General features: G+C 41.3%; 1 protein-coding gene and 1 long non-coding RNA gene across 7 annotated transcripts in view; one reads left to right on the top strand and one right to left on the bottom strand.

Annotated features, from left to right (window-relative positions):
• Positions 1-16,709, top strand: part of LOC102403646 — a 473,607-nt gene that overhangs the window by 434,483 nt on the left and 22,415 nt on the right. The gene's annotated exons all lie outside the window — the stretch shown is intronic.
• Positions 13,243-16,709, bottom strand: part of EBF1 (EBF transcription factor 1) — a 430,756-nt gene continuing 427,289 nt past the window's right edge. For all 6 annotated transcript variants that reach the window (XM_044947384.2, XM_006052632.4, XM_006052633.4 and 3 more), the window contains one exon: positions 13,243-15,500. In XM_044947384.2, the coding sequence (XP_044803319.2) occupies positions 15,469-15,500 (32 nt within the window). In that variant the 3' untranslated portion in view covers positions 13,243-15,468. The remainder of the gene's footprint in view (positions 15,501-16,709) is intronic.

The following is a 16,709-nucleotide window of genomic DNA, read 5'->3' as shown; positions in this document are numbered from 1 at the left end:
AAATGAAGTGAAATGAAATGAAGGTGGTAATTTACAGCCAGAATTAAAAGGTGGCAGAGAGAGAAATGTGTCTGATCATCTCACTGGATAAACAGAGTGATGGAAAGGAATAGTAGATCAATTTTCTAAGTTAAGTTTTCTTTAACTTATACCCCATATATTTCAAATCGGGAATGATAAGAATGGACATTGAGTAGGGGATGATGTTTGTAAAATTTTGTGGTTGAACTTTACATTTTCTCCTGAGCTCCCTAGAAGCCAAAGTAAAAGGGGAAACATATTGTGTACATTATTAGAAGGGAGAGGCATATTAAAAATGTCATGCATGATATAAGGGAAATGAAAATTTCTTCCTCATCTTGACTTTATATTTATGCTGTCAGTCTGTGGACTGTAGAGATGAAAAAATTGGATAGGGAGAGGCATAGAAGATAGATTACAGAATTAAATCTCTCTCTCTAAAATGAATGGTAAGTGCTAAGTCATTCTAGTCATGTCTGACTCTTTGCGACCCCATGGACTGTAACCTGCCAGGCTCCTCCATCCATGGGACTCTCCAGGCAAGGATACTGGAGTGGATTGCCATATCCCTCTCCACTAAAATGAATAGAGGCTGACTTAGAAAAAAATTCTCCTCAGATCTAGAGATTTTTTTAATTAAAAAAAAAAAAGAGGAGGAGGAGGAGGAAGAGAGCCAGATAGAGAGCCTTAGAAGTCCTCCCCAAAGTTTGGAGGGGACTGTCTTGCTTCATGAACTCCACAGGAGCCCTTTCCAGCATCTTTGCTTAGAGGCACAGCCTCTGGGAAACCCTTGCCAATCATCATGCAGTACCAGTAAATCCTGGGAAGTTAAGTTTAACTCTTGCTCCACTTAGGCAAGTGCTGGGCCTCAGTTTCTCTATGGAAAATAGTGTTCATAATCTGTCTTTTTCTGTTCCCAGGGAAGGTTCTTTTTCATCCCCTCTAAAATACTTCCTAACTCCTAAGTCATACAGGCAGGCATTGTAATATTCACTGAGGATGCAATAGTGAGCATGACAAACATGGCTTCTACCCTTGTGGTACCTACATTCTAATGGGAGGAAAACACAAGTAAACATATGAACAGAATCATGAGAGCTCAGGCCAAGTACTGGAAGACCGAAACATGGGGTGTGAGGGGTAAGCCATCTCAGTTGGAAAAGGATTGAAATCTGAGATATTCAGGGATAGTCCATTTGAGAAAGTACCGTGTTAAACAAGACCTAAAGGACACGAAGTTAGCAGATACACAAAGAGAAAGAAAAAACTCCTTGTAGACAGAGGAAAGAATGAGTCCAAAGGTCATGTAGTGGGAAAAAGCACAGCATGTCCATAGAGTATAATGAGCATGGGGAGACCTGCATGAGGTATGTTCAGAGACAGAAGCACAGCTCCATCCTGAAAAGCTCAGTGGCTAAGAGAAGAGGCAAGTATTTCCTTCTAAGTGTGATGGGTGCTACTGAAAGGTTTTGAGATGGAATATATTGCATGGTCTGATTTGTGATGTAAGCAGACAACACTTGCTGCTAATGGGAAGCAGAATAAGAAGAGATGCACAGAGATAATCAGGAAGGGCCATCATCTCTTGCCTGAATCGCAGCTAGCATTTCCTAGTGTCCAGACTCCTCCAGGACAGGTTTCTTCATAGATGGACCCAGTGCTGGGAAGGAGGAGCCTAGATTTGCCTGATTGCTAATTAATTTCTCCTGATCCCTTCAGGGAATTCTGTCCATATTACTGAATGCATCATGAAATTGACTTCAAAAGTTAGGAATTACATGGGCTTTCTTAAAATGACATGTTAATAATTTCTTTGATATTGTTTTGTGAAAACATCTCAATGAGAAGAGGACTTTTTTATTCAGTGCTTCAGCTTTTAAAATTAACATGATGAGTCTTTGCTACCACTGCACTAAAAGTAGGGGTGCACAAAAAGGGAATGAGAGCAACTCTTGTAGTAGAGTGGAGATGAGGGGTCTGGTGCCAGCTTCACCCTTGCTATATGACTTTAGGCTGCCGCTTCCTGAGTCCCTTCGTTTTGCAAGCGCATTAGAAAAATATTCTCTAAAGCTATCCGTTCAGCTCGAAAGGGACTGTGATTCTTTGGCCTTGGATCAGAGCAAAGGTTGAGGTTGATCGTTAGCTACTGATTTCTCTGAGTGTGAGACTAGTATTAATGGAAAATAGCTTAGTGGTTCACTTACCTTTTTTTTTTGGTCCCTTTTCCTAAAACCCCATTTTTGGGTTTAGCAGGTCCAGAATCCAATTAATTTTCAATCTCTTCCTTCCCACCCATAATCCACCTAATAAAGGTATTCAGGGGTGATTAGATAAGTGATAGTCTTTGCTTTGGCTGATGTGTGAGCTGGAGTTCTGAGCTCTCCAGTGCCACCCCTGCATGTGTCCCTGGGGCTCCACTTGCTGGTTTCTTCATTCTGCTGGAAAATGTGATCCACGGCATCAGTTCTCTTACTATTCCCACAAATCAAGCTCTTAGTAGCCCAATAAAATCGTGAGACTTGGGATTAAAAAAAAAAAAGAAAAAAAGTGATTGTGTTGCTTGGATGCTAATGAGACACATATATCTGAAACAACTGATTAAAGACCTTGGAAAGAAAGTCTGGACACAACATGCAAGGTGGCTGATTTAAATAGGTGAGGAGCATTCCAGATACATGAATGTCAGGTACCTTTACTTCAAAGAGATGTACTTTAAATAGCCTGTTTTTCCTCACGTATTTTCCCACGAAATATTGGGACACCAATGGAGTGAGAACAAGCAAAAGGGCTGAGTGATTCTCCCATCAGGATCCTTCATCTGCCAGGTTAGCGCCAACAAATGTACCAAGCTGGCAGACCAAGTGTCTCCAATGTGTTTCTAGAATGTGTTGTGCAGTTGATAATAAATAACTCCTAAGTTGTGTGATTACATAATGATAGCCACGTTCATTCACTTGTCTATCAAAGGAGCCATACTTGAGTTTGAGCTCCTTTCCCCTGGGCCCATGAAGTGTTGTTAGCTTGGAGTCTTTAAAATTTCTAGCAATCCTGGGCTAAGTGCACTGGGGTGGAATGTAGTCCCTTTTGCTTAGTATTCCATTAGCTAATGGGTGGGAGCCCGTCAGCTTTCTATTTATTCCTTAAGCCATTAAGGTTCACCTGCTGTGCATGAGACTACACTTGACAAAAAAGAGTGATAGTTGAAATAAAATAAATATCAAGCCTTACAAGATCTGATGGGTATTGTTTAAAACATAATGGGCTTCATGGAAAGGTAAAGGTGAACCAGCTATTACGAGTTGACACATAGCATTGTGGGCAAGATGCAGCAAACAGAGCTCTTCCCTGTGCTCCAGGCCAGGGGCACTCACCAGTGGAGGGGAGTTGTTTGAGAGCTGTCTTCCAAGTGCCCCCCAATATTTGTCTGCAGTGTCTACCTAAGTCTCTTGAAAGGTGCTTGATAAATTTCTCAGTCAATCTTACTGCGACTTTCTTTAAACTCTTTAGATACAAATCATACTCTTTCTGACCTGCACATGACTCCGCGTAGTCTGGGTCCCGCAATAGGACCATTTTTCACCTCTCTTCCCCTCCAACCACACTGATCTTTCTCAGGTCCACTGCAAGGAATATTCATTCTCTCTTTAATGTTCTTTCTTGCCTTATTCACCCTTCAGATGGCAGCTTGAACACCATTTTTTCAGAGGAAGCTTTCCTTGGTGTTCCGAAGAAAGTTGGTTTCTAACTGGATGATCTCCTGCTTTCCTGCCCTACATCATGTATTATATTTAATTGCATACATATCTTACTAAGCACAGCACAGCACGTATCTTATTAAGGTTTGCTTCTCTCACTAGATGGAAAGCTCCTTGATGGCAAAAATCATGTCTGGCTTTCCAGCACCTAGCATAGTGCCAGTTGAATAAATAAGGGAATTCAATCCTGAGAGATCTTCATGGACAAAAAAAATGCAGACATGGACTGATGGCTATAGAGAAAGAAAGCTTGGCATTTCTTGGGTTTGGTTTGTGATAGTTAAGGTTTATTCTGTGGTGCCTAGTTTTGACTACATCAGTTTCCTTAATTATCTCCACTAATTATCACTTAGCCTTACATAGACAACTTTTCTGAGTTCTCTGTATTCTTTCTCAATTGTGTTTGTAAACTGAACCATTTGTTTTCTGAGCCCATCTCTTTCATATAGCATCTTATCAAATGTAGCTACCTACAATGAGCTCAGGCTTTTAATATTTCATTCCCAAATCTCCTTAGCCTACTCCCAGTCTACCTGTCTAGATTATCTCGGGTATTACTTTTACCATGTTTTATTAAATTCTTAATAAATATTTTCTCTGTTGCATACCACTGGTCATGATTCTGCCAACCTCCAACTGGTTCCTCACCACCCACCACTGAGTTTTAAAATAATTTGTTTTCAGTTTTTTCTTACAACTGCACCTACATCTAGGCTTCTATTTCAGTGTCAATCAGCTATTGCCACAATAATGTCACATAAGAAATCACTCCAAAGCACAGGTGTTTACAAACACAGCAAGTTTTAATTCTCACCCTTGCAGATTTGCAGGACAGTAGATCCAAGGAAGAGCTGATATTGTCAGCACGTCTGGGTGAGTGGGCTGTAGGCCGAGGGTCAGCGCAGCTCAACTCCGAGATGTCAGTGGGCTCCGGTCTGTTCTGTGTATGGACACATCAGGATCCAAGTTTAAGTTTCAGCAGTTTTTTGGAGGAAGCTCTCTTCCTGGCATATCTGTGGTGTGTAAGAACCAAGTCAAAATTCACAGTCACATCTGTGGCCTCTGCCTATATCGTGCGAGCTCATGTTCCAGGGACTGCATCAAGTCATGTGTCCAAGCCCACCATCAGTAAGATGAGGAGGCAGACAGCATCCTGCCAGTTTCCCTCACAGGGCTCTTCTCAATGTGTATGTTTGCTTATTAATATGCTTTTTTGTGCTGAATTATTGCCCATGTCCAACGGCTCTTACCTTCAGCAACTAGAATGATGTCTGGCCTATATGAGGCACTTATATATTTGACTAATTAAGCAAAGAAGGAATAAGTGACTTCAAGAGATTTCTTGTGCTGAGTTGCAAATAGGCCTCTAATAGTCCATTCCACAACTGTGTTCAGTTCAGTTTAGTTCAGTTGCTCAGTCATGTCCCACTCTTTGCGACCCCATGAATTGCATCACGCCAGGCCTCCCTGTCCATCACCGACTCCCAGAGTTCACCCAAACTCATGTCCATCAAGTTGGTGATGCCATCCAGCCATCTCATCCTCTCTCGTCCCCTTTTCCTCCTGCCCCCAATCCCTCCCAGCATCAGAGTCTTTTCCAATGAGTCAACTCTTCGCATGAGGTGGCCAAAGTATTGGAGTTTCAGCTTCAACATCAGTCCTTCCAAAGAACACCCAGGACTGATCTCCTTGCAGTCCAAGGGACTCTCAAGAGTCTTCTCCAACACCATAGTTCAAAAGCATCAATTCCTTGGTGCTCAGCTTTCTTCACAGTCCAACTCTCACATCCATACATGACCACTGGAAAAACCATAGCCTTGACTAGACAGACCTTTGTTGGCAAAGTAATGTCTCTGCTTTTGAATATGCTATCTAGGTTGGTCATAACTTTCCTTCCAAGGAGTAAGCGTCTTTTAATTTCATGGCTGCAGTCACCATCTGCAGTGATTTTGGAGCCCCCAAAAATAAAGTCTGACACTGTTTCCACTGTTTCCCCATCTATTTGCCATGAAGTAATGGGACCAGATGCCATGATCTTCGTTTTCTGAATGTTGAGCTTTAAGCCAACTTTTTCACTCTCCACTTTCACTTTCATCAAGAGGCTTTTTGGTTCCTCTTCACTTTCTGCCATAAGGGTGGTGTCATCTGCATATCTGAAGTTATTGATATTTCTCCCGGCAGTCTTGATTCCAGCTTGTGCTTCTTCCAGACCAGCATTTCTCATGATGTACTCTGCATATAAGTTAAATAAGCAGGGTGACAATATACAGCCTTGACGTACTCCTTTTCCTCTTTGGAACCAGTCTGTTGTTCCATGTCCAGTTCTAACTGGGGCATGAAGTTTAGGGTAGGAATGTTTACCTTTGAATTAGAAAGAGCAGTATTGGGGATCCCTAACCTTTCATCTGGTTACAGCTGGTTTTAAAGGATTATAGAAAAGTTGACCACATCCCTAGAATCCCATGCAATAAATCCATGGTGCAGGCAGAAGTAAGGCAGGGAGAAGGAGAAGGTCTCCCTATAGTGGTGCTGGAATCATCAGAGTAATTGCTCTGCTTGAAGAGCTACCAGTGAGCCAAACACTGATCAGGAGTGTTACACAGAAGGAAACGGAAAAGGATATGACAGTGGAGGAGATGAAATGAGGAGGAGGAGCAGTCTTCCACTCTGGGTGACGTGCAGCTTCCATGTGGAATGCTGTCTGCACACCCTCCCACCCCTACCAGCTCTACCCTTCTGAAATGAAATGAAATGTTAGTCACTCAGCCGTTTCTGACTCCGTGATCCCATGGACTGCAGCCTGCCAGGCTCCTCTGTCCATGCGGTTCTCCAGGTAATACTGAAGTTTGTTGCCATTCCCTTCAGGGAATCTTCCTGACCCAGGGATCGAATCTGGGTCTCCCACATTGTAGGCAGATTCTTTACCATCTGAGCCACCAGGGAAGCCCTGCTGACTGTTTCTCAAATAGGAGTGGACCCATGAATCTTGCTCTATGTGCTCACTGCTCCCTATTCTTGCCCCTCACAGTCTAATATGTTCAAACATTATTAACAAGGAAGTGTTTATGGACTTTCCCTTCCCCCAGTTGTCAAAGGGAATCACGTTTGGCCACTCCAATGTCTTTCCTTTCCCCAGCTCTGCTGAAGAGGAAAGATTTTCTTGCTGGAAGAAAGACAATGCAGTGAGAGAAAATAATGCACTGGCGTGGGGGTTGGGGTAAAAAGAAAAATCACATCAACTCAGAATAGACTGTTGTCAGATGGATTGAGCAAAGTAGCGTCTGAGTAAGGAGAGTAGGAAAAAGGATGGTAGAGGAAAGAGAATTTTAGCAGGTATTGCTGTGGACTTTACAGATAGGTTCTTATAATGCCTTTAAGGCATTTGAATAAGGGATCAATTTTTTTTAAACTAAATGTGGGTGTTGACATGTATGCAGAGACAGAGCCACAGGCTTGTTCAGATATAGTAGGGTTTGTTGTTGCTTAGTCACTTAGTCATGTCCAACTTTTTTTTAGGCAGTAATGGGGGGAAGGAAATGGGTCTATTTAAGACACAGTTAAACTCCAGCCCTTAGCAAAGTGCTTAACACAGAGAAAGTCCTTGGTAAAAATATACTGAATAGACAAATGTGTGAGAGAAGGCATGGCTGATGGTTCTAATTCATTTTTTCCTGCTCTCCCTCATTTTATGGCCATGACTCCTTGCGGAGTCCCACCCAAATCTATGTTATTTAAAGAATCAACTTCAATGGAATGCCCTCCTTTTTGTTGACATTTTGTTGACTCTTTGTGGAGTACTGGATGCTCCTTATAACCTAATTCCCTGTGCAATATATTTCCTGCAAAGAGTCAGCTCTCAGGCCTGTGGTTCACTCCAGGGCTCAGAACGTTCCTTCTTAATATAGAATGTGGAAATTATACAATCAGTGGGAAAAAAGTATGCCAAGTAGATAAAAATCAGTCCCACTGTAGCGTAACTCTCTAGAGAGAAGAGATAAAACTGCTTGATACTTAAGTTAAAAAAAAAAAAGTAGCAAAATATTTCCAGTTCCGGGAACTGAATTTCATTCCTAATGTAAATATAGAAACCTCTGGAGAAGAGGATCATACTTGGAAGAGGGAAGGAAAACAAAGGGAACGGTAGGAAAGGATTACACTACCAAGCTCCATAGCTTAATAGTAGGAAACAGCCCAAATAGAGACATCAACCACTTCTTTAATTGTGGGTGTCTCAATCAGAAAACTGAGTTTCATCTTGACTTCTCCTCCTCCCCCAATCCTAACATTGCCTCATCACCAAATCAGAGTGGTTTTATCCACTAGATATTTTTACTTGGAGTATACTTGACATTTAACATTGTGTAAGTTTAAGATGTATGACATGTTAATTGCAATGTGATTACCACCTTAGCACTAACACATACCTCCATGGCATCACATAATTGTTTCATTTTGTGGTGAGAACATTTAAGACCTAGTCTCTTAGCAACTTTGAAGCTTGTGATACACTATTGTTGACCATAATCAAATGCTAAATATGTCTAATCCTATCTATTTTCCCCTTTCCCATGCTTCTAGTCCAAGCTACGCATTTTTTTGCCTTACCCATGGCAATGACTCCTAATTGTTCTCTTTACCCTCTGCCTCTCTCCAATTTGTTCTCTAGGTGGTTATCAGGATATTTGTAAAATACATGTTTGATCCCTTGTTTGCAAAGTTTAAGACTCCCCACTGTGCATCATTACAGCAAATATCTACTGTAAGATAATTATCTACTGTAAGAGTTCAGTTCAGTCGCTCAGTCATGTCCGACTCTTTGCGACCCCATGAATCGCAGCATGCCAGGCCTCCCTGTCCATCACCAACTCCTGGAGTTCACTCAAACCCACGTCCATCGAGTCGGTGATACCATCCAGCCTTCTCATCCTCTCTCGTCCCCTTCTCCTCCTGCCCCCAATCCCTCCCAGCATCAGAGTCTTTTCCAATGAGTCAATTCTTTGCATGAGGTGACCAAAGTACTGGAGCTTCAGCTTTAGCATCATTCCCTCCAAAGAACACCCAGGGCTGATCTCCTTCAGAATGGACTGGTTGGATCTCCTTGCAGTCCGAGGGACTCTCAGGAGTCTTCTCCAACATCACAGTTCAGAAGCATCAATTCTTTGGTGCTCAGCTTTCTTCACAGTCCAACTCTCACATCCATACATGACCACTGGTAAAACCATAGCCTTGACTAGATGGACCTTTATTGGCAAAGTAATATCTCTGCTTTGTAATATGCTATCTAGGTTGGTCATAATTTTCCTCCCAAGGAGTAAGCGTCTTAATTTCATGGCTGCAGTCACCATCTGCAGTGATTTTGGAGCCCAAAAAATAAAAATCTGACACTGTTTCCACTGTTTCCCCATCTATTCCCCATGAAGTGATGGGACCAGATGCCATGATCTTCGTTTTCTGAATGTTGAGCTTTAAGCCAACTTTTTCACTCTCCTCTTTCACTTTCATGAAGAGGCTTTTTAGTTCCTCTTCACTTTCTGCCATAAGGGTGGTGTCATCTGCATATCTGAAGTTATTGATATTTCTCCCGGCAGTCTTGATTCCAGCTTGTGCTTCTTCCAGCCCAGCGTTTCTCATGATGTACTCTGCATATAAGTTAAATAAGCAGGGTGACAGTATACAGCCTTGATGTACTCTTTTTCCTATTTGGAACCTGTCTGTCATTAAATTATCTACTGTAAGATAATAAGAGAATAGAAATGAAGAAGAAAAGACAGACACCTCTTAGAGAAGACTTGCTATAAAATGGAGCAGAAGGCTGATGGACAGACTGAGAGCAAAGTGAGGTCTAGTCGTATTTTGTCTAAGATGAGATAATATGTGTAGGCTGATTAGATAGTAATATTGAGGAATAAGAAATTGAGATATTGGAGGGACAGCATAATCATTCCAGGAGCAACATTTTTGAGAATGTGACTTGGAGCCTGTGAGGGCAGGCATGGCCATGAGCATAGTGTGCTGGAAAAGGTTTACTTCTCTGGACATCTTTTAAAAATGAACTTTTCAATGAGGGTGTTTTGGCAAGGCAAAAGGAAATTTATTAAAAAAAAAAAAACTTATCTGTATATTTAACATTGAACATGGCTACTGTAGGATATGGAGAGTTTTTTCACAATTATATATTCCATTTCCCCACGTTCCTTTCTTTTGATTAATTTAACGTTGTTTTCTTCACATAGCCAGCTCTAGAGGCATTGAGCATGGCCCTCCATGCCCTGCTTTACCTTATTTGCCTGGAGAGTCTGTTTACACCATGCAGGCAGGCCATTCCATGCAGCCTTCCTAACCTAGTGCTAGGAATGTGAATAGGACCCTCAAATCAAGCTGGGTAAACATCTCCTTTAATAACTTGTCTTTTGGCCACAAGTCCCAAATTGACATTCTTAGAGGCCCATGGACTTTCTTTTTTCCCCAATGCAGTGTTTTGAAAGCACTATTTTTGGATTAGATGGCAGCATTTAAAAAATGAGAATTTCACACAAAAATAATTCAATAATATTCAAATAATTCAACAATGGCATTCTTGAAAAATGAAAGATGGGCATCACTGGGGCTACATTCCCATGTGGGGACAACTGCCTGGAGTAAGCGAGGGTTCCTTGTCTGTTTTTTTACCCCAGCTTACCCACCTCATGGTTTACCATCATGGTCTCTGTGGTCAGATACAGAGCATTGAGTTTATGACCACTGGTTCAGGCCCTACAGGCTGGAGCTATGACTGGTTTGCCTACTGCATCCTAGCAAACCAGTGAAGTGCCAAACGGATAGTAGGTCCTAAGTCTCTGTTCTGAACTTCCCAGGCTCCTCAGTGCCATCTCGCACAGCTGTGTACTCCACAGACACAGTCTTCCTGTTCTTGAATGGGCCGCACCTGCAGATGCATGCTCAGTCGTGTCCAACTCATTGTGACCCCATGGACTGTAGCCCACTAGCCTCCTCTGTCTATGGGATTTTCCAGGTTGCCATTTCCTTCTCCTGAATGGGCCCTGTCTATGCCCAAAGCCTAGATCCTTATATCTGCTCTCATTCCCTCTCCTTTGGTGCCACCCCACCTGCTGACTTCATCCTTCACATCTCAGCTTAGATGTCTCTCTCTCTCTGGAAGCCTTCCCCAACCCTTCAGGTTAAAAACAGATCCCACTGTAATGCACTTTCAGAGCATTCTAGACTTTTTCATTGCCCTTATCAGTTTGTTAGTTAGACTTGTATGGTTGGTTAATGTCTCCTTGCCTCACTCAACTATAAAGATCCATGAGGGCAGGATCAGTGTTGCTGTGCTTGTTATAGAATCCTCCAGGCCTCACCTGGTACCAGATGAAACCCTCAAGGTCTATGTGAATAAGTAGGCCTTCCAGGAAATAGGCCTTAAGGAAAGTAGAAGCCAGTATGTAGAGGTGTGGATGCCCGTCTTATTCTGTGGAGCATTATGAGTGTCTTGTCCTTAACACTCTAAACTACTCTGAGTATAGATTCCTCTTGTCTGAGATTATGAGTGGCCTAAGGGCAGGGGACTCTTGTTCCCTTTTTATCTTCCGTACGTGATACAGAATTCCAGAAATATATATTGAATGACCAAATTAATCAGCATGGATTTAAGATAAGGATGGTGGCTTCTCTGCTTATTAACTTATTCATTACACTCTTTCATCACCTCAGATTGGGCTCTACTCCAGAGCAAAAGTGTATCAGCAATGCCCACCACAAATGATCCTGATGGTCGTTGCAGGATGACCTAGCAGCTCTGGTCATCAAGTTTCTGTTAGTGCATGGCCTATTTGCTGAGTTTTCGAGGCATTTTATAAGCATCATTAAGCTTATCATGTCCAATAATTGTAAAAGTAGGGAAAGCATTGAATGTGCAATTGGAGAGACTTATGATGATGATGGAAATTAAAGTGAAACAGTTTTACAGGAGTAGGTGCCCATTGGGTGTTTGTGGAATGTTTGACCCTAGGTAAATTTGTTTTTTTCCAACAGGAGAAATGTTTTATCGACATGGGATTTAAAACTATAGATCTTGGAAAGTTCTGTGTTCACACATGCCTCCTCCTCAGTGAACCAGGGCACATAATTGACCAGAAAGCACACTGGGATTAATTAGCAGTGGTATGTGAAGAGCTTGGTTCAGACTTGCAACATGGAGGATGACTTTCCAGCGAGGCCAGATCCTAGGTTCATAATTCAGTCACTTCAGGGGATCTCATGGCTTGCCTAGTGTAATCGGGGCTCTTGGCTCAGACCAGGATGGGCATTGTGTGTCCAGCTGCTGCCAGCAGAGGGCAGCAGCACGCTGTGTGAGTTCAATTTGCATTCCAGATTAGCAAATGCCCATGCACTGACAAAGAGGGAAAGTGGGTGTCCCAGGACTCCTCTTGCTGCTTTTCTCTGGGTGATAACACTGGCCCCACGCCATTGCACACACAGACCTTTTTACATTATGTTGGACTTGGGCTCATCTGAAATAGAGAAATGAACACACAACTAGAAGCTGCCATCACAGACAAGAAGTAACTTTAATTAAATATTGTGAAAGTTGAAAAGTTTTTACAGCTTGAATGTTTGCAAAAAAAAAAAAAATTATAACAATCTCTACAGTAGTTAGGTTCTCTAACGATTGAACTGTACAGTGTGTGTCTATTCCAAAAGTCTGATAGGAAGGTGAAAGGTTAGATTTAGAGATGACTTCGTTAAGCTGCATCCTAGTACAATGTGAGGCCAGGGTGTGTTATGCAATCCAGTCATCCAGAAGCTGTATTTTTCCCCCCAAACTGAAATCTTAGTTGAATTCTCTATTTTGTTTTCTTCTTAAAGCCATATTCTGTATTTAGGGGAACATCTTTTATTTGTAAAAAAGTTCCATGTAGAAGAGAGAGGGTCAGAGGGCCAGAATGTCTTTTCATCTAATCAATGTAAATAGAGGCAACAAAACACAAATTATACACATTTTAAAGGCTCTTTGGACTTTCAAGAAAAGTTCTAATCACTACAATGGCTGACAATGGGTGGCGTCTGTCACCAGGGACTGAGCCGGACATCTCACCGGCTGACCCGGGGTCCTTCACAAACAGTTAAGGGGCTCACCAGACAAAATATGGCTTTAAATTGTACACATCTTCAGGCCAGCGCTTACCACACAAATCCAGACAACCTTTCTGAGTACCGAGAAGCAATGTGTCCACTTTGCTTACATTTTCCAGTTTTATTATTATTTATCATTATTATTTCTCACCAAGAAAAATCAGCTTTCTTCCCCTCCCTTCCCTCCCGCAACACCCCTCCCCCACCCGCCCCAACCCATAAAAATCGCACTCTTGACAGTCTAGTGAAAACCATTGCAAAATCCATATGGGGGCATGCACAGTTGCAGCATTGTTGTAAATTTTCTTGCTCTACTAGAAAAAGTTACATTATCTTAAGGTAACAAAACAGTTCTTTTGTGCTTTTCAATTTCTTTGTTTTTTTTTTTTTCTTTCTTTTTTTTTCTTTTTCTTTTTTCTTAGAATGTTAGTGATGACTGACAGTTCTGGTGCACAGTTACAATGTACAAGTGAAATGAATATGATTTGCATTGTTAAGGCATCCAATCTGCTGGTTTATATTTATGTGAAAGACAGAGGAAATATACAAGCAGACTTAGGAAAGAAAGTATGTTCATTGATTTCTATGAAGTTTCTCCCTGGAATTTAATGCACAAAATGCGTCACTCCAAAGGGAGAGGTTCCATGCATATTAATAGAGTAAAACAGCATTAGGGTTTTCTTCTGTAAGCTTCCAAAGCAAAGGATACATTTTTTTTTTTAATCTACGGAACTAAATGCTACAAGAATAATATGCTACTATTTTTTGCCATAAATTGGAAAAAACTTCTTAACTTACAAATAATACAAAAATAGACAATGGCTTTTGGGTGAAAATTAAAAAAAAATGAAGCATGGTTTAAAACAATACTAAAAATAACTATAAATGAAATGTTTAAAAATCACATTGAAACAGCTAACTATAGGTGACCAAACAAATACGCACTTTTCACATAGCAAACATACACAATAAAATAAACTGGGAGTCAGAGGAAAAGGAGGAAGGGGAAAGCAATGTACAAATTCCAAAGATAAATACATTATTTATATGGATATCTTACAAAATCACCTTTAAAACAAAAAGCCTTTTAATTAATTTTGCAAGTATGTGCAAGCTAAAGGTAGTGAGCTTTTTTTTTTCCTTTGCAAAATATGCAGTAAAATCTTTTTATGATATTGAAAAACCGTCTTAAGACATTAAAATGTATAAATAGAACAACAACTTTGGCAAAAAATCACAAAAAATCTACAGTATTTATAACTACATACAAAAACACAACAGCAAAGAAAAAAATATCAGGCAAATGCATCCTCAGAGCTTTGCTGCATCTTCGCCATTAACTTCTATTGTAAGAACACTTCCCAGATAATGAGAGCAAAAATTCCCATCGAACAGAAAACTGTGTTTTGAGGTCTCAACCTTCTTCTCCTTTCTCCCAGTTTCCTTTTATTCTTGATTCCAAAGCACTTAACCCATTGTTTCAATCTACTATGTTACAAATAGTAAGGGTCGACTGATAGAGGCGCTAATCTCGAATGGGAAATCTCAAAGACCTGCTGTGTTGGAGGATTGGGATGAAGTCAGCATTTAGGATGAGTAAACTTTAACCTTGTAAATGGCAGCGTGTTACTGGGATTTTGACTTGATAAGTAACTGGAGGGAATAGTTTGGAATTCTGTGCCTGACCCTGTTCCATGCAATCTCAAAGGAGATGCTCACACAGTGTGTGTGCCTCCAAGCTCTCGAGAGGCCATCGGCTTCAGAAGAAGTTGACATAAGCAAGAGAGAGAGAGTGCTATCAGGTTTAAATATGCAGTTTTAACATCTGTCTAGAGGCACTGGATTTTTGAGTAGAAGGGGAAAATGTGATCACTCACATCACTGGTTAACTTTCCAGGCTGCATTTATTTACACAGTTACTTAAGACAACAATACGAAAGGGAGAATAAGCTTGCACTGCTAAAGGGTGGCATGTTAAGTTAGATACTGGAAATGCACTGTCCGAGTAACTACGACTTGATATGCTTTAAGGCGCAGAAGCCGACCCTTAGTTTCCTAAAAAAATCTAACTGGCATTCCTATTCTGTCCCATACAAGCTTTTTTTTTTTTTTCCTTTTTTTTTAAACTTTTTTGTAAATATCACCACTTCATTCTCCTTTTACACAGCTTTAAAAACATCATAAATTAAAACATGGAGTCTTATTTATAGTGTCCCTTGTATACAGCTTTACGGTTTATAAAAGACAAGTGATTGCAGTTAAGCTTAAAAAAAAAGAGAGAAGGAAAGAAAAAGTGGATTTGATTTTATCAACACAGAATAAATATATCCCCCCAAGGACGTGGGAGGTACAACAACTGTAACCAACACCCTGCGTTAGCAGATCCCTTCCAATTTCAGTATTTGCTAGGTCGGCGATATAGTTTGTTTAAAAATCTGCAGTTATTGTGATTCCTCTTAAAAAGGCCTGAGTTAAAAGTTCCACTCTGGGACTTGTATCAGATTACTCTCTGTAGCAGAATCCAACCTCTTCATTAATAAAATTCTTCAAGGCAATTCTTTCACATGGGAGGAACAATCATGCCAGATATTGCTGTGGAAAGAGAAGACAAGAGTCAGTGGCTTTTGTGTCCAAACTTCCTACTGAAAGAGAAAAAAGATGGGAAAAAACACCCACACCCCACTATGTTCGTTGAACATTAGCCACAAGTGAGCTTTCTCATCTTCCCTGGAAGGAATTTTTAATTACAAAATATACATGTACTTTATTAAGAATGTAGTGTTATCAGTGAGTATATGTGTCTTTAACAGATGATCCTAAACGTCCCTCCAAATCTGATTTCAATTTTAAGACATAACTGGCAAGTCAGAGTTTGAATACTGCTGGGAAAGTTAGAGCCCCATCGCTTGCAAAGGAGTGGGAATTTTCAGTTTGTCACTCTTTTTCCCCCTTGCTTTCACTTCCAAAATATAAAATGAAAAACTGGCCCACCGTAACAGCCAGCAATCACTACAAAAAACCATGGCTCTGCCTGTGTCCTGTATTAGCATGAGAGCTGAGCACTGAGGACTGGAGCGGCGATTTGGGCGCCTCCACTTTAGTCCTCAGGCCTGGGGTGAGAAGCAGCCAGCTCCAGGAGATGTCATTCCCTGGGGGATGAGGAGGGAGGGTGTCCCCTATACCTCTGCTGCAGTCAAGGTTTCTGAAATGGTCTGACCATGTCTCTAGAAAACTTTAGCCTAGGAAAGCTGAAGGAGATCCTAAGGCAAAGGGAAAGCTGTATGGGAGAATTAAAAATCTTGCAAAGCATTGTTAGGAGGCCTCACACAGTTGTATTAAAAGAGCATGGAATCCCACAGGCCCACATTCCACCTCTTTTCCGTTTGCTAAGTCCCCCAGAGGTGCTTGCTTGCTTGCGTGCATGCTCAGTCGTGTCTGACTCTTTGCGACCCCATGGACTGCAGCCCACCAGGTTCCACTGTCCAAGGGATTTTCCTGGCAAGAAAATACTGGAGTGGGTCGCCACTTCCTTTTCCACCCAGATTTATTTACTTGTCTCCGTGAACCTCTCTGCCTCCTCGGCTAGGAATGGGGTGTATTTGCTAGGGCTGTGATACTGTTCAGAGTTGTGGGAGATTTAAATGTTAATGACCAATATGAAGTGCTTAGTTTTGATAAGCTCCTAGTGAAGAGTTGGGCTCCTATTAACTTCTGCTGCTAAATTAGCTGTGTGACCTAGTGCAAACTGCTAAACTTTTCTGGGCTGTGTTTCCTTATATCAACTAGGTATTGTCCAACATG

The sequence above is a fragment of the Bubalus bubalis genome, chromosome 9, assembly GCF_019923935.1.
Source record: "Bubalus bubalis isolate 160015118507 breed Murrah chromosome 9, NDDB_SH_1, whole genome shotgun sequence".
NCBI lineage: Eukaryota > Metazoa > Chordata > Mammalia > Artiodactyla > Bovidae > Bubalus > Bubalus bubalis.
Note: the sequence above shows the minus strand (reverse complement) of the source record. Positions and strands in the feature narration are given on the sequence as shown.